The sequence below is a fragment of the Micrasema longulum genome, unplaced genomic scaffold (genome assembly GCF_059751315.1).
Source record: "Micrasema longulum isolate JH-2025_06_02 unplaced genomic scaffold, ASM5975131v1 h1tg000044l, whole genome shotgun sequence".
In the NCBI taxonomy this organism is placed as follows: Eukaryota; Metazoa; Arthropoda; class Insecta; order Trichoptera; family Brachycentridae; genus Micrasema; species Micrasema longulum.
Window position 1 is genome coordinate 999,327 of NW_028277251.1, and position 18,771 is coordinate 1,018,097.

The 18,771-nt window shown below is 32.2% G+C and overlaps 1 protein-coding gene across 2 annotated transcripts in view; it reads left to right on the plus strand.

The window, feature by feature from the left end:
* Positions 1-18,771, plus strand: part of crb (cell polarity complex component crumbs) — a 153,002-nt gene that overhangs the window by 102,526 nt on the left and 31,705 nt on the right. Inside the window, exons 10-20 of one of the 2 annotated variants that reach the window (XM_088227900.1) lie at positions 1,330-1,528; positions 2,197-2,325; positions 4,565-4,680; positions 7,242-7,395; positions 8,717-8,895; positions 11,313-11,481; positions 11,891-11,995; positions 13,333-13,455; positions 14,917-15,065; positions 15,757-15,952; positions 18,186-18,384. In XM_088227900.1, the coding sequence (XP_088084026.1) occupies positions 1,330-1,528; positions 2,197-2,325; positions 4,565-4,680; positions 7,242-7,395; positions 8,717-8,895; positions 11,313-11,481; positions 11,891-11,995; positions 13,333-13,455; positions 14,917-15,065; positions 15,757-15,952; positions 18,186-18,384 (1,718 nt within the window). The remainder of the gene's footprint in view (positions 1-1,329; positions 1,529-2,196; positions 2,326-4,564; positions 4,681-7,241; positions 7,396-8,716; positions 8,896-11,312; positions 11,482-11,890; positions 11,996-13,332; positions 13,456-14,916; positions 15,066-15,756; positions 15,953-18,185; positions 18,385-18,771) is intronic. The other variant, XM_088227911.1, reaches the window with a different exon arrangement.

Sequence of the window (18,771 nt, forward strand, 5' to 3'; positions counted from 1 at the left end):
AACTCTTATCAGTTCATGGTTTACCTCTTCGTTCTAATTCTCAAGGCACTCTCTTAATACCCATCCACAATTCCTCTTTCTTCTCTAACTCATATAGTGTCCATGCAGCTCGACTGTGGAATCATCTCCCATCCACCATCAAAGATTTTACTACATTATCTCTGTTTAAATCACGTCTGAAGAAACATCTCCTTTCTCTTCCTTAATCTCTCCTCCTTTCCTTTTTCCTCTTTTTCCTTTTTCCCATTAAGTAATAGTTTCAATTTAAGGTAATTTATAAACAAATACGTTTATTTCTATTTTTATATATCTTTAGCTTTTTAATCTTTATTTTCTATTGAATATGTTCTGTAACTTGAATTATAAAAATAAAACTTTTATTTTATTGGTTGGTTGGGAGAAATTGCCATTTGGCAATAAGCCCGCCAATGTACAAATAACATTATGTACAAAAAGTTAAATAAATAAATAAAATGTAGATACCTGAAAGTATGTAGATTTTTTTTTTTTCAATTATTTTAGACGTTCCGTGTTTACTGAAGTAATTTAGATGTTTAATATAATTATAGACATATCCTTGGTGATACTGCAAAACCGCATAACCATATATTTTTTTACAAAAATGTTTAAATTGTATTAGAGTTGTTAGTTTTGAATTATTGCTATTTTTACTCCAAATAATGATAGTTTTTCTGATACTCCAGCGGTATGATTAAAATTGTAAGTAAATATATTTTAATAGAACACTTTTCAAGTTCCCCTGCCAAAAAATTCAAATTACAGTTACTCATTATTGCAGTATCCCGACAATATACTTCTATTTAACACAACATTTGGCCAAAGGTGCTAGGATTATTTTTCTGCCAAATTGTTTGATAAGCTTCCCCATAAAATTTAGATAACAGATAGCAAAAATATTTCAAAAATAAATAAAAATCTCGCTGAAGCGAATTAGCATTGAATAACTATATTTGAGTGACATGTAAAACATGTTAATTAAAGTTTGAACACGTACAGTCCTCCTTAGAACAGGTTTCCTTAATGAGAAGGACTCTTAAATTAATTTTGTATAAAACAATTTTTATAAAGTATAATAATGAAAAAATATGTACTGTATTGTTATTAATTTTTATATACTAAATAAATGAAAATAATAAATTGATCCCAGAATATTCTTTATTACAAATTGACAATAGTATGTATTGTTTTATTGTCAATTTCAAAAAATCTATGAGCGTTTGTAATTTCAACAAACACAATATTAGAATATTAATATTGATTATTTTTAGACAGTAATTTAGACGCACTAAAACTATTTTTTTTTTGTAGAATCAGAACGAGTGCCTCTCGTGGCCGTGCCAAAATGGCGGCAGCTGCTCCGACCTGGTGGGCTCCTTCCACTGCCAGTGCCCCCTGGGCTGGAGCGGTGCCCGCTGCACCCAGCGTCGGACCCCGCGCTGTGTCGACTGTCCCCCGCACTCGTCCTGTGGGGAGCGCGACCAGTGCATCTGTCAGCCCCCCTACATCGGTATACGCACCACTGAACTATTGCTACAATCGCCTAACTCTTCTCTCAAATTCACTTCTCATGTCTGAGGATAATGATTCTAGTCTAACATGTCTGTGAAGTGTATTCGTTTCGATGTGATATTTATAATTTGCGCTTATTCTTATTTAGATTTTTTTTCCTTCTCTTTTTGAGAATATGCTTTAAATAAATATTAAATCTGGGTTCACACAGGGACAATACAATAGACAGGATAATATTGTCCTGCCCCGGCTCTGTGAACAGTCTCGTCAAATGAATACACGACGACGTTACGAGCTAGTATGCTAAAAATACCAAGATGTATTGGAATTGTTGGGAGGACAAACTAAATATAAAATCCATTTTTTTCTGCTGTAATTTTTGGCAGAAAAAAACTAAATATATCTTATAAAATAAGAATGAAATTCATTTGACTATAAAATGAATTTTAACAGTATTGGGAATACATTATTTTATGGAAAATGATTGGATCGTTTTTTTACCAAAACTCATCTATGGATTCTTAAGATGCAAATCATTGGATTTCTGCATTAGCAGATCAAGCTTATTTCATTTTGATATACCAAACATTAAAAGTAATATTAATACAAGTAGTAGTAGTTAAATTATAAGTATAGTATCGTTTACAAGTTTCAATCAAATTTCAGGAACTCCTCCAAATTGCACCCTGCCACCGGGCTTGGAATGCGTCACCAATGTGTGTCAAAATGGTGGCACTTGTATGAGAGATCCCATATACGACACCTTTAACTGCACATGCCCGCCCGGCTTCACGGGTAACTTTACCAATTAAATTTTAGACTGGCTATCTATGTGTAGAATATTTTTTAAAAGGTATAAAGGTAATACATAAAAGGAAATAATGCAAAATGCGCTTTATTTTACAATTTTTCTTGGATACATACAAATTTGAGTTATTTCCTCATATGTATTACGTATACATGTTTTCTGTGTGCTTTTCATACTGCTGTGTGCATATGTTGTCTTGACAAATTTTATTACAAATAAAATACATACATTCCTATTTACATAGATTTTTAGTCCAAGTTAACTTTTCCAAAATAATAAATGCAGTTCTGCAAACTATTTCTCGACAATTTAAGTTATGTTTATCGATATGAAAAGTAGAAAAGCATTTGAATTTGATGTTAAAATTGAAACAACGCATGGCTTACCTAAATATTAAAATTTTGTAGGCCATTTGCAGTTGTTAATAACTCACCATTAGAAAATGGGAATCGAGTTGTCATGTAGCGGGGTTTGAACCTCGGACCTCTGATCCGTGAGTCTTCGACACTAGCCACGGGACCACAACTCGGTTTGATTAGTAAATTTTAGATTGTCACTTTTATGAAAATATTCATCATACTTAATGCAAAAATATGCAAATGAATTTTCTTCTGAACATTTTACTGAAACTTTCATAGTTTTTTATCATTTTTATTTTATCAAAACACTATTACGATATTTATGTTTCGTTATTGAATATAGTTGCAGAATTACATATAAATAATTTACAATATGTTTTTATAAAATATTAATGTTAGGAAAAACGAGTTGGGCTTAAACCCTGTGTAATTACAAATGCTTTTATCGTTAATCGCTTCAGTGTCTGCTTTGTGCTTTTTAAAAATATGTATCGCATGCTTTTCAATGGTTCAAAATTATTATTTCAGTACTTGACACCAACCTGCTCATTGTTCATTCAAATAAATGTCCACTTCGTGGTGTAGTAGTTAATGTGTTTATAATTTTAAATTCCCGCAAAAAACACTTTGTCGCATTGGCAACGCCTCTAATATTACATTTGACACCATTTGGTTAAATTTTAATTGACTGTTCTTTACTTCACAAATCTTGAAACCACAATTTTCAAGCCCAATCTAGTCGCATTTTAGTGGTGTATTTTTACTTATTTTATTTTAAAAATTATGAACGAAAACATTTTTCTACAATATCCGTATTATTTTTGAAAATACAATTATTTTTTTCAAATCCTATCCACATATTTTTATCAGTATTCGGAATATGATATTTCCGTATTCTGTGTATGAAATGGAACCAGAGCCCTGGACGTGTGTTTTCGACTTGGTGACTGCTCTCAGGTAAAAATCCTGATTAAGGAAATCCAGTGGAGATAACTAAAAATTGTTTATAAAATTATTAACAATTAATGTAGTCAAATGCGCTAACCTCTACACTATGAGGTGGACAATATTTTTACGTACAATTTAAAAATTAAATTGTCGGTTGACAGATAAAACTCATTAAGTACAGATTTATGGTAGAGTAATTTTATGTCCCGAAGTTCTATATTTTTAAACAATATCTCGCTTAAAAAAATACTGATTTTAAACACCTGTTTATGGTTGTATAATTTCACACTACAGTTTTGCAAGAGATTGTTGAATAATATAGAACTTAGTGATATTTATTTATTTATTGTACAAATATTTTATTTTATTTGGGTTTTTCTTTTAAAAAGAAATATTAGCGTTCTTATAATATATCCAAATATTTAAATTTCGGTGACAATTTTCAACGAGCTGTAAATAACTCGCTATTAGAAAATGGAAATCAAGTTGGGGTAGAGTGGGGTTCGAAACCCGGACCTCTGATCCGTGAGTCCGCAACACTAGCCACGGAACCGCAACCCGGCTTTTTACTGCTACTACTTAAAATATAAGTAGAAGTATGTTAACAATATTAGAGCAAATTAAAAAAATCCACTGTTAATCTAATAATACATAATATATGAGAAAAGAGTTTACAAAATTCTATGTGTGCGACGTTTGCATTCGTGTGATATAAAATCATTTTGCCATAAATCTGTACTTAATGAGTTTAACTGTCAACTGACAAAATGATAAAACTGGTGCGGAATTATGTATGTTAAAATACAAACAATTTTTTTTTAAATAATGCAAAGTTCTTAGATACAGGAAGGTAGTGTTGTGAATGTATGTTAGTGTAGTGTATAGTATAGTACAGCATGTGTGTGTGTTGTTGCGGCAGGAGCGTACTGCGAGCGAGCGCTGGCTGCAGCCATGTCGCTGTCTGAGGCCTTTGGGCGCGGGGGCTCCCAGTGCGCCCTTCTGCCTTGTCAGCACGCTTCTTCGTGTCACCAATACGTAAGTCTATCTCACCGATACATTCAAATCAAACTGCGCTGAAAATACGAAATGAGGGAAAAAAGGCTAAATACTCAAAATCACTTATTGGGAATCGAATCCGGAGTCATATGAATCGTTCATTCGATACTCTTGCTTGTTGACAGTTAATTTAATTTAAAATAAAATTAGCAGAAAAATAAACATTGTTAATTCTTAAAAGGCTGCTAAAAAATCACTCTGAAAACGGTGCTGTAATGTCGTGTTACATCAAGCAAAAGAGGAGATATTTTAAAATACAAATATTTAATAACAAAAAATCACATTTATAATATATTTACAATAATTTATAAAAATAATTATACAAATTAAACAAAATACTACTTCATTATTTTATACAATAAGAGAGATATATCAAGTCTTGTATTTTATGTAAGCACATGTGACATCATTGCCACACATGACTCAAGAATCGTACGGAGTTTGTGTTTATTCCAAAACGCTTGTATTTTTTAATTTGTTTTTTTAAATATTTTTATATTAAATATTGAAACATAGTTTTAAAAATAATCATAAGATAAAATTTGGCTTATAATAATAAAAGTAGAGATGATTCATTCAAAAATCAAATGGATTCGATTATTGAACTCATTCAAATAAAAATCCGAATGCAGAAATTCATTTGAATGAACTAATAATAGAACGAATTAATGAATGAATAAATAAATTAATGAATTTATCACTTGAAAACTTAAATCATCTTGACATCCTAATTTCTTTCACTAATAAAAAATAAAATGTCAAAAAATTATTGATTGTGATTCTTTTAAGTATTCCACTAGCAAAAAAAAATGTATTATACGTAATTAAATATTTTCTTTTCATGTAAAAATTAAGAAATGTAATTAATGCAATACAGTATGCAAATATTTTTTTGTTTAGGGTATGCCAAATTAATTAGGACCAGTTGCACAAAAATTAAGCTGCAACAAAGTTTGATGTTAAATAATTGTCACATCTTTGTTAAAATGGCTCCCATTTTGTCCATTTTTGGCCTTACTGGCTTTTATTTGTGTGTTATGTGAAGCATGACGTGTATTATTGTTCTCGATGTTATAAAAGATTAAATTATTTTTGTAGTGGTGTTGTTCCAGATCGCAAATTAATAATTCATGATTTGATTCCCAAAACAAGTGTTTTTGAGAGTAGGCAACAATTATTTTTAAATGTAATTTTTATTATTTTATTATTCAGTTTATTTCATCAATTCATAATTTTTGGTGGAATTCTGTAGTAAGAAATCTTTGTAAAACATAAGTTTTAAAAAAAAAAGTTTATTTTAACCCAGAGCGTGACCTTCTAGGTTCAGCTAGCACAATGAACCAGACCCTTTCTTACAAAGGAGGGATGAATAATATCCTTGTATTAATTTACAAATGTGTATATTCTGTCCCTTTTCAGTAAGTGTCGGGGCGCTGGATCCTGTTAGTTTCGGCACTGTTTTACCCAATCTGAAGATGCTATTTATACTATGTCTCTTGTATGATTATAATATAACATTTTAGTATTGGTCGATTTGACAATTTTGTTTCAAATGGTCTCACATAAATTACTACAGTACAGTTATGGTAAAAATTATAAAATAAATTTTAAAATGCATTTTAAATGCATAATTTTTACGAAAATAGGGTTACTAAATAATAACCGACATTAAGGTCCATACCACTAAACTTTGGAGGAAAATTTTTTATGATATAATTTCAAAAATATCCTAATTAATATTTCGAAAAATTGCATTTTTAAAAATGAATTATTATATATATTTTTTTAAATTGAGATTAAAAATATATTTGACCAACAAAGCGATACGCACTGGACGCAAATAGAAAAGGGGTAGGGGTTTGTGGGTGGGATGCTAGTCCGAGATATTAAGGATTAACTCCATTTTGAAATTAAAATTTTTTTTTTTTCATAGTAAAAAACGAGTTTTTGAAAAATATTTTTAAATATTTTTTTAAAAGTTTACCACAAGGAATGTCCCTCTGAAGTTTCGCATTCTGGTTCTGAAACACCGTGTATAATTTGTCCAGCAAAAAATATTATAGCTTTCAAGTTCTCGCTTATTTTACAAACAAAATGGCCACAAAAATGTCAATTCCATTGTGTTTTTAATTTATGTTCAATAACAAAGACTTTCATTTATTTATTAAAAGAAAACAACAGCGCCATTATAACAATAATTATTCCTAAATTATCATAATACATTTATATTCTATTGGTAACAAATATATTAAATTCATACCTGTGCTTGTAACACCATTTGCTTCAAGTAATTTAACTGTGTGTTTTTGATTTTTTTTTCATGCACTGCTCAATTGAAAAAACAACAATACATAATACAAACGCACAAAAATCACTGATTTGTTGATTTGTTTGCACTACACAAAACATATAAATAATCATGTGAATCCAACTGACATTGAAAAATGTGCAAAATTCTATTTTTGAATTATTTACGGCTCTACGAAAATGTTGCCGTGTTATAAAATGTTTTTATGACTATCGAATCAAAAAACATACAGCCAGGTGGGTTTTATTGTGAATGTGAACCGGGGTGGACCGGTGTCACGTGTGAGACAGACATAAACGAATGCCAATCAGAGCCGTGCCAAAATGGTGCAGAGTGCACACAATTAATAAACAACTTTGTGTGCCACTGTCCGCCTGGATATACTGGTAAGTTCATTCATGAATTATTTTTGTTTTTTTGCTTTCATTCTAACTTAAAATAATATAAGGTATTTATTATTGTGCTTACTTTGACAAATAATTTAACAAAAATGGTTTAATGGAAGATAACTGGATTAGTTTATTTTTTAGACATAATAATTATGCAACTGGAATAATTTTTTTTTTTCAGTTTTTAAATCGTCTTGCCTATTTGATAATCGAAATACGCTGCGTTTAGTTTACCAATGCAGTGCCTTATGCACTGCTGGGTGCGGAAGGGGAATGATGATGATGAACCCTTAAGTAGCTACTGAAATAGAACACTGTAAACTTATCATAACCAATCACAAAACAAGCCACTTTCAGTTAGTTATTACCACCATTAAAATAGGATGCAGTTCAGATTTTCTTTTTAGACAGAATATATTTTTTCAAGCTAAGGTGAAATATGTACTTAACCCATTGCAACACAAAGCCGGCGAATCGCCGGTTTGTCTTTGAAGTGATTTTTTTTACATTAAAACTGAAAGACAGTAACTTTTTTCATAAAAATGACAAATACGTATATTTCGGTTACTGATTTCATAATAAAATGTAATAATCACAATTTATTGCACATTTTTTATTACAAAATATCAATTTAGTCTTAATGTTATTGTAATAAAAAAATGTGTCAAAATTAAAAAGTGTGTTGTATGAACTAATTATGTCATCTTTATTAGTGGTGCTATGGGTTAACTTACATTTAGAAGGACATCAGAAAAATCTTACATCGAGATTTTTTTTTACTGCTGTCCACATATTTACCTATTTGTGTTTTTTTTTTACCAATAGGTAGGTACAATGAAGAAGTTCAGTGCTATGGGAAATTGAATACAAAAAATGTTTCCTTACATGCGGTAAACATTAGAGCCTTTATTATTTGGAGAAGTTTCTCAAAAATGTATGAAAAAATTAATAAAAACTACTTTGATCTACATTACAAGTTCTTTAAAATCAATTATACCGTTGTTATGATAGATTTCTGGTTTCCGGTAGCCATTTTTTTCAACTTTCGGTTTATTTTTACGCTACGGGGCTCTACATTTAAATGCCAGCAGAACTCAGCGGCGAGAACTTGTGATGTCATAGACAGGCGTAGTAATATTAAAATTATTAAACTTTAAAAAATCATGGCGATGATAATACGATAAATAAAAACATTTTTTTTTTGTTTAGTTTGATAGTCTATTAAAAAATAAAACCACTGAACTTCCTCATTAAGGGATTAAAAAATTGTTTTTTTTTATAAATATGGCAATGCTAAATTGTTTTAAAACTTTTCCAGGTAAGCTTTGTCAAACTGTGATAGACCCGTGCACCGGACACCCATGCCAGAACGGAGGGGAATGCATCAACAGAGGAAATGGCACAGACTTCATGTGCAAATGTTTGCCAGGATTTGAAGGACTTCTGTGCGAAAAGAACATAGACGACTGTTTGCATGTTTCATGCCCAGAACACCAAGTATGTAATTTAATTCACAATTTTGATAAATATTCATGTATTTACGCTGACAACCCATGTCTTTTAGCAAGGAGCGAGGGCAATTTGCAATAAATAGCCTCTAAAATTCTAAAATGTAACCTATGATGTATGCCTGGAGAATTAAAACCCTGAATTCCTCAAACAACTGGACGCTGGAAAACCTGAGGAGCTTTTAAAAAGTTATTTTAATTGTCAATTTTTGAGCTGATTTAAGAGGTTTCATTATTGATTTGTCAGTGCCTTCCCATGCCAGACGTTATAATTGAGTTGCACTCCACATAATACAATTGAATTATGCCCACGTAGAAGGGTATACGTGATTTTGTTTTTTTTTTGCTCTATGAAGTCTATTTTATTGTTCAAAACAAAAAACAAACTAAATCTATTTCACAAAGTTCAATTGATACCTTGTTGCTATATATGTATACCATTTTACGTTTAAATAAAACTGTCTTGTTTTTTTTTCATTTGAATGGTACATGCCCTTCTATGTGAGCATAGTTCAATTTTTTGAGTTTAATTAAGGATAAGATGTTACGGATCGACTTAAAAATATGAGAAAGTTTTCTAATTTTTAGTGTTAAGTATTATATAATAATTATATCGACGGTGGAAAGGCAAAATTTACTAAGCCACATGTAGCAACTTTACAGGAGAGCCAAAGTTTTCATTTTTTAATTTAATTTAAAAAAAACATTCTTCCTTTATATTGGCGTGATTCCTATATTATTTCATTCAAATTTAAAATATGAGATTTTTTTACTAATTAAAAAAAAAAAGATTTAAAATAGGCTTTCATATTTTCATTTTTAAGTTAGCCACATGTCTGTCGCCATCAAAATATAGTAGTATATCTTCTTCTTCTCCCTGCCCCTATATCCCGGATCATCCAGAGTCGGGTCTCCTTGTACGCAAGCGCCTGGATCTTCTGTCCTGGGTTGTCACAATGGGAACGTTTTGTGCTGCCAACTCCTTCGCAATAGTAGACCACCATGTTGCTGGGGGTCTGCATCTACCTCTAGTTTTAGCTGAGATGTTGAGCGCTCTTCCTACCGAATATTCCTTATCTCTACGCATGACGTGACTACACCATCGCATCCTGCTTTCTTTCAGTTTTTCAGCTATCGGTGCCACTTTAAACGACCCTCTGATATACTCATTGTGGATCCTATTGACGCGTGTTACACCACCTGCCCAGCGCAGCATTTTAATTAAATTTATATGTAGCTGTTGTTTGTGCTTTTCGGATATTGTCCCGCATTCTGCACTGTACAACATTACTGGTCTTACCACTGTTTTGTATTTATTTATTAATTTACACGCCCTACGGGCTTTTACATGTATTAGAAATTACATTCAAGTGCAGCAGTGAAACATAAGTATGTAAATTTAGTTAAAATTAAAGATAACATAAGAAAAACTAAAATATACAATAATAAGTCAAAATAAGGAAATGTACCAACACAGGTATAGGGTACATAGAAAAATATTTAATAAATTTACATATGAAAACATAAGCACATACATATAAGTTTATACATTATTATAGAGATACATGAGAAAAAAAGTAAATAAAGAACAATATTAAGAAATTTTATACAAATGAATTTATAACCTTTTGAATACTTAACCTATATTTATATAAAGACGGACGAAATATATCAACTTCACCATACTCGTTACCTAGCCGTTGGCCGGTGTAGTCTAGGTATTGGTGAATTGTAATAATAATTGTGACTGCCAGGAGATTAAAAAAATAACGTTAGCTGCCGAGTATTTCGAACAGGTACTTTTAAGCTGATAACACTAGTTAATTCTGGGATGTCCAATACGCCATTTGCTATTTTATATAAATTTAACAAATCATTTATAATTCTTCTTTTACAAAGAGTTGACATATTTAGTGTACATAATAAATTATCGTAATCAATATTTTAAATGGGTATATTAAGTTTGTAATTGATGAATCTAAGGAATTTACGTTGTACTCTTTCTAACTTTAAAATATGAACATTGTAATAAGGTGACCAAATTGTTGAATTGAATTCTTAATTACTTCTAACTATGGCAGTAAATAGCACTTTAAGGGTTTATTCTTTGCCTTTGGTTTTAGTAGGCATCCTTTTATCGCACAGAACGCCAGAAAGAGATCTCCACTTTAACCATGCTGTATTGCTACGGCGATAAACATCTTCATCAACACAGGCACTAGTCGTTAACATTGATCCAAGGTATTTAAAGTGTAATACCTCGGGTAGCTTTGTGTTGTTATCAATATGTCTATCACAGCCTACGTCTTCCGCCCCTCCAAGTCACAGAGGATGTTTTTATTTACAGTTATCTTCCTCCGAGAATTTTCTCTAACTTGAATGATTTTACGAGTAATTTTGCTTCAGATTTGCTACGACGAAATAAACTCCTATTCCTGTCGGTGTCCCGACGGCTACTCCGGAGAGAACTGTACGCAGCTGACCGACTACTGTGCGTCCTCGCCGTGTGTTAACGGGACTTGCCACGAGGGAGGGAATGAAAACTACACCTGCATATGCCAGAGGGGTTTCACAGGTATATTAAAATAGTAATGACATCTAACATTAGACATAGTTTTAACCTCGTGAATCATAAAATGGTACGAGATCTCGCGCAAGATTTGATCCAATGAATATTGTGTCGTGTAATACACAAATATTTTATTAAAAATTTTATAATATTTAATAAACAAACTATTTTAAACAATCTACAATACCTAGAATATGCGACCAATATATATATATATATTATATTTAGTAATACAATGGAACCTCTAAATTGTCAATCTCTATATATATATTTATATATTTGGATAATTTATATAGCGCCATTTTTATGAAAATCACCTCAAGGGCGCTGTACAATCGATAAATATCCCAGTACGTCTTGCAGCTACAGAGCGCATAAAAAGCGAATAATGATTTTTGTTTTAATGTTTTTTCAGGACGAAACTGTGAACAAGATGTGGATGAATGTAAAATACCCGGGCTGTGTAATCAGGGAATTTGCCTCAATATGCCTGGCTCCTACGAGTGCTACTGTAAACCTGGTAAGTCACAGTCTAAAATTCAATTCAATTAATTTATTTTAAATAATACATACATCACAAACTAAAAATTTAAGACGTACATATTATAAAAAGACAAAAAATACACAAAGAGATTCTTGTCAAAGTAGTAGGAGAGTCCTGCTCCGGAAAACCCCTTCGGATACTGCAGAACAAAAAGGAAATCTGTGGCGGGTAGTCGACCGGGTACACGGAAACCCACCAACTCTGGACAGTCAACAAATGAATTGATCACTTTATAAAGCAATATTAGGTCTGTTAGAATTCTTCTATTGGAAAGTTTTAAAAGATTTTCAAAGATTACAATTTTATTTTATTAACATAAACGGCAAATCTGCCTTTGACAAACATTTATAATATTAACATATCTGGCTTAATATTTTTTTTTTTTTTTTTTAAAACATGATTTTTCTTATACCCAAGATTTATTTTTTAAAAAATTAAACCAAAAATTATACAAGATTTATATTTAAAAAAATTACCTAAAAATAATACAGCATATTCAGTAGAAAGTTTAAATAATAAAACATTCTACATTTAAGATAAAAAGAAAATCATAAGTACTGTTTCACACAGCTAGGCAAAGTGAACAAAAAACTGTGTATATATATATATATGTATTATGAAATGCATAAATAAATCAAAATAATTACCATTCACCATCTTTGAAAAAGTTTAAAAGGTTTGTTCTATAGGAACAATACTCTACACTAAACATATCAGATACGTGGGAATAACTATTGCCGAGTTCATGAAGTCTATTTAATACGGCATTACAAGTATACACTGTCCGTGAATTGTTGCTACAAAACGGTGGCACCTGTCTAGTCATTCTTCCAGGCACTCTGAAGTTGATGAGAGATAATAGTTCAGGGCAATCCCATATTGAATCTATAATTTTTCTTCTATCGTTAAGATTGATTTCGTTACAATTGATTATAATTTAATAAAGCAGCTGGAATATGTAGTTTAAAAGGAATATATTTTAGAAATTTCTTCTGGACGCGCTCAGGTGAATCAGAATATACACTATAATTATGTTTGGAATTTTGAAATAAATATTGTATCCATCAATTATTGCGCAGCCAAAAAGTATGTGGTCCAGCGTTTCCATGTCTTGGCCACACTCGCACCATGGACTCTGAGCTATTTTAGTTTTAAATAGGTGACGAACATAAGTTTTAATGGTAGGTAAAACATGACTATTATAGTGGTAATCTTTGAAATTGAATAAATTTTTGAATTTTGATTGCGATTTAGAATAATCGTCAATTTGTTTCATCCAGTTCAATAACGCTAATGACCTAATTATATTTTAGGTTATACCGGAGAGCACTGTGATGTGGACTTTGACGAATGCTTGTCTAGGCCGTGCCGCAATGGGGGCTCCTGTGTCAACAAGATCAACAACTACGAGTGTCTCTGCACGCCCGGATTCACTGGTATTTTTACTTTTAGGCCTAATATTTTTTAGTAATACAATGGAACCTCTAAATTGTCAATCTCTATATATATATTTATGTATTTGGATAATTTATATAGCGCCATTTTCGTAAAAATCACCTCAAGGGCGCTGTACAATAAATAAATATCCCAGCACGTCTTGCGGCTACAGAGCGCCTGGACATTAAGTAATCTAGCCCCTTTTTGCATTTTTTATTTTGATTTTATGTTTAGAGTTTAAGTGATATTTAAAAAAAACTAAATAAAAACAAATTTATTAAAATAGAAGTTAGATTGCAACAAGTTTTGCAGCTACTGAGTGCATGGACGGTTGGAATTCTAGACCCCATTTACCAAATTTAGATATTTAATAATTGATAACATTTACCTATTGAAGTAGCTACTATTATTGTGGATAATGTATATAGCGCCATTTTCTCTATTTATATTTGTAATATTCGATAATTATCACATTTTGATGGTGATTTAATATTCATTTTTAGGATTCCATTCAAAAATATTATCTGCAAAAAATGTTAATATTTTTTTGTTTAATTAAAAAAGTTTTACATTTTTAATTATATATCATTATCATCATTCCCTTTCCGCACTTGTGGTGCATAGGGCACTGCATTGGTACACCAATCGCAGTGTATCTCGATCATTTTTGTTACATGACGGTAAGATGATCAGTCGTACGCTTCAGGTACCAGTCCAGGGACTATGAAATATTCTAGTGTAAAACATTTTTAAATAAATATTTCATACCAACCATGTCTGGAATTGAACCCGAGACATCTTGCATGGTAGCCAAACGCGCTGACCACTATCACCCCGAGGTCGACATATATATATGTATAATACACTTTATATTTTACATTTCTACCTCTTTAATGGTAACATAAGAAAGAGAAAATAAAATATTCTTTAAAAGATTATATGGTATCTTTTTTTATAGTAATTAAAAAAGGAAATAAAAAATATTTAAATAACACACAAAAATATTCCTTATTATTAAAGGGCAACAAAATATATCATAGGAAAAAAGAGTTCATATCTTTAGTTTGAATCCAGGATAGTGCGTGTTTTTTAAAAGAAGGAAAATTTTTAAAGTTTGGAATCAATAAAATATTATTAGTCAACAATAATTAAAAAAAATTGAGCCTATAAAATATGCATGTCTCTGTGCGAGCCTCGTTTTACAATGTGGTATTTCTAACACACGATTCCTTCTTTGACTTGATTTATTTGAATTACTAGTAAATAAATTTTGGTTCTTAAATATATATTTTAAACATTGAAAACAATATATTTGTTTTATGTCTAAAAGTTTAGCTTCTTGGAACAATTGGAAAGAGGGAAAAGTGCAAATTTTGTGAAGCATTATTTTTAATATATATTTTTTTTATTAAAAGTCTTTTTTCCACTTGATTTAGTTAACTCTATCAATTTGTTTCCAGGTAAGGATTGTTCTATCGACATCAACGAGTGCGAGTCCAACCCCTGTATGGAGGGCTCCACGTGCGTGGATGGTATGGCCATGTTCACCTGTGTGTGTATGGAGGGCCTTACTGGGGCCACTTGCGAAATCAACATCGACGATTGTGAGGTACGTCAAACCTTTCGTATTGTGGCCCTGACTTCTGTTATTGTACCATTAATTATTATAAATAAATTAATTTAAGTATGAGGTATCAACAATATTTTAAGTTTGACGAATGTGTGGTAAAACGATGTATGATAGGTGCACAAATGTCGAGATCCGTGAACTATGTAAGGCTGAGGCTTGCATTATCGACAGAATCGAATACGATGCGAGAAAGACATGCTACGATCAAGTCCATCAAATACTTGAAGATGGACATGTCAAGAGTGGAAATAATCCGCGTGCGTGCATGAGAAGATGTATGAATGTAGTGGAAGTGAGGTCTGTTTGCAAAGACAGAGTGATATGGCGTTTTATCCTCTCTGCCATCCCCTATGAGGAAACGGCGTGATGATCTGTTGTTGTTGGATGTAAGTCTTTCTCCTATGTCAAGTTCCTGGAGTATAGATACATTCGTACGTCTGGCCGTCCGCGAATCCGCAGCATTCGCCGCTATCACCACATATCGAAAGCTTCGATATTTTTCTTTTCAGATTCTCTCAGTGTCCAACACTCCACACCGTACATGAACACTAAGAAAACCTAACTAAAAAAAGTAAAGACAAAATATGTCTTAGGTGTTCATTAAGTAATTCTAAATCTGTTTTTTTTCTATGGTACATTCTGACATAGAGGTGTGTTATTGTTTTTGCAGTCCTCGCCCTGTCTCAACTCCGGAGTGTGCGAGGATGGACTGAACAGTTACACGTGCAACTGTACCGACACGGGTCACACCGGCGAGCGCTGCGAGACTAACATAGACGACTGCTCGCCTGACCCGTGTGTCAACGGAGCCGAGTGCATAGACGGGATCAAGGACTACTCGTGCCAGTGCTATGCCGGCTACGCAGGTACGATATTTCCTCGGTCACTGGTGGCCTTTTGCAAAGTAATATTTTGAGTATGTCCTATTGTTTCGTCCCCGGAGGACATGGATTTTTATTCATGTACATTAGTTGACACAGTTTTTGCTACCGTTTGTGTAATTGTAATATGGTCAAGAGGAAGAATGATGGTGACTCAGTATCAGGCATAGAAGAAGCATTCACATTTTCTCACTTCTTCAGAATATTTTAAATAATCCCACTTCGCCTGTTTATCTGAGAGAGCTCTTCCAACCTCTATCTCAACACCGACTATCTCTTTGTCCTAGTAACGAGAGAACTCTTTTAATACTCTTTCATCACTCTAATTTTCTTGCCTCCTCTTTCGCAGTAGTAGCTGCTCGATTGTGGAATAATCTGCCCACTAATGTTAGAGTTCCGCTTCTTTATTTACATTTAAGTCAAGATTGAAATGTCACTATCTAAATATTTAAGTTGTTCTTTTATCCTTCTTCTTTCCTTCCCATCCCCTCTCCTCTCTTCATAGTATAGTGTTAATTTTTTTTATTAATCTTTGTTTTTAATTTTGTATAAAATCGTAAGATTCAATATGTCCATGTACTTGTAATTTTTTTAAACTGAACGGTTTGGGTAGGTGGGAAGAAATTGCCTTAAGGCAATATGCCCGCCCTTATATGTATGTAAATTGTATATGTATATAAAGTGTTTTAAATTTAAAAAAATGATATCCGATATAAACCTTCCGGCAAAATCCGGGTGATCTCGCACACCTGACGCTGGAAGGGTAGCTTTCAGATGTTGAGTTTGGTGCTCTTCTGGTAGTGATGGACCTTCATATAAGTTGCCAAACAAAGTTAAATGAAATTTAAATCCCAGTTGACTAAATTATATTTGAATTTGTTGCACCAGAGAGGGAAAACATTTTCGAGAAGGTGATATGGAAGTCCAGGCATTTACAGGGCTTATTATGACCTGTCATCGGCTGGTTTGAGTGGCCACTTTACACACTGTGTAACATTCATCATTCTGCCTGTGTTTAACCCTTTGAAGTATATTTAATTTACACTTTTTGTTGAAGCTAGCTCTAAATGTTTTTTTTGCAAAAAGCATACAATAGGAAATAGATTAACAAAAAAATACACAAAATATTCATTTGCCAACGTATTTATTTGAAATAAAAAGCATTTTCTTTCTACTATTATGGTTATGTATATTATGGCACAGCCTTTGGAGCCGCTTTTGTCTCTCTTGGCTAAGAAGTGTGGTTTGCTATCTAAGCATTCTTCCATGTCTAGAGTGCAAGGTCTTCCTATTTTTTCTGTCATTTTTCAAACATTGAATGACAGTTGTACAAATTTGATTTATTATGTTCTGTAATTTCAAATAGAAATCTGTTTAATCGGCTATTTTTTCTTTGTTTTACAACAGATGGTAGTAAAAGTATTGTTTTTTATGAACAAATAAGAAAGTTACCACATTTTTTACATTACAGTTAGCTTGGGCGGGTGACACCCGCTATAGGACTTCTTGCGTATTTTTGTTTCGGGCGGGTGGCTCCCGCCACATTTTCCTAACTCTTCCATCTGTTGACTTTTGTGAAGTAAAAGAGCTGAAACCTTTATTATGTGTGTGGGATTTATCAGGCTGAACCATTTCATCCGCTAGGCTACTTTGAGTGCTGGGTTTGCCTCAGCATGGGTTGTGTACCTGGACTTGTCAATTAACATTTGGACATACGTACTGAAAAAAATTGTTGAAAAATGTATTCTACTTGTTAATCCATAGGAAGAAGATTAACATAGACGACATTTATAAAGTTGTAAACTAATTTTGTTGATTTTTAGCTAATTTTTTATTTCATAATCCTGATTGATTTTGGTAAAATATTTTCTTTGAAAAGTTGTAAGATTGAGATATAAAAGTAAATTAAGGTCAACTTGAATACTAGTATTAAGATATCAAAGAAATAAACAAACAATTCATTAATTAATAGCAATAAAAAAAGACTTTTCTTTCTTTGTAAATTGTTTTCCAATAAAATGTAATCTTGCACCGTTTCAGTTAGTTGGGCGTTAGGTGAAAGATGTTTTAAGGAGAGCGCCATGTTGTTAATGTATAATATCAGAATTTAAATCGTGAAACCAAAGTGCATCAATAATAAGTCAAAAGTTCACAACCGATTAAGGACATTCGTACTGAAAAAATTGTTGAAAAATGTATTCTACTTGTAATTCCATAGGCAAGAACTGCGAAATAGACATACCGGAATGCGAGTCCAGCCCGTGTCAGTACCGAGGAGTGTGCCTGGAGCGAAGTAACGTATCGCTGTACCAGAACTCCTCCTTCAACCCCACCAGCCCGGTGTATGTCGACGAAGAGCTCAACATGCTGCTGCCGCTTCACTTCTACCAGGAGTTTAGCTACGCCAACGCCAGCGGGTAACTAAATATTCTCGTGCATAAAATTTTTGTGCAGAAATTCTTTTATAAATAAATCAAGTCAAGTTAAATGATGTCATATTAAAACTATTAGTAACGAGAAAATGTTCAAAAAGGCTATAAAAAAATGGATTGTCTCATTCGCCCAAACCAATATTGAATCAATTGCTCCACAAGTGTATAGTTTATGTTAGGATTGGTTCTTTCATTGTGTGTTTTGTAATATAGATAATACAGATGTACGTAAATTAATTATAAACATAAATACGTAGTGTTTAAAACTGTCTGAATATTTTGTTAATTATCTCTGTTTATTAAGTAAGTCTTCTTTGTTTATTCTCAAATGTAAAAATATTTAGAAAAAGTATATTGTTACGTGTCCTCGGC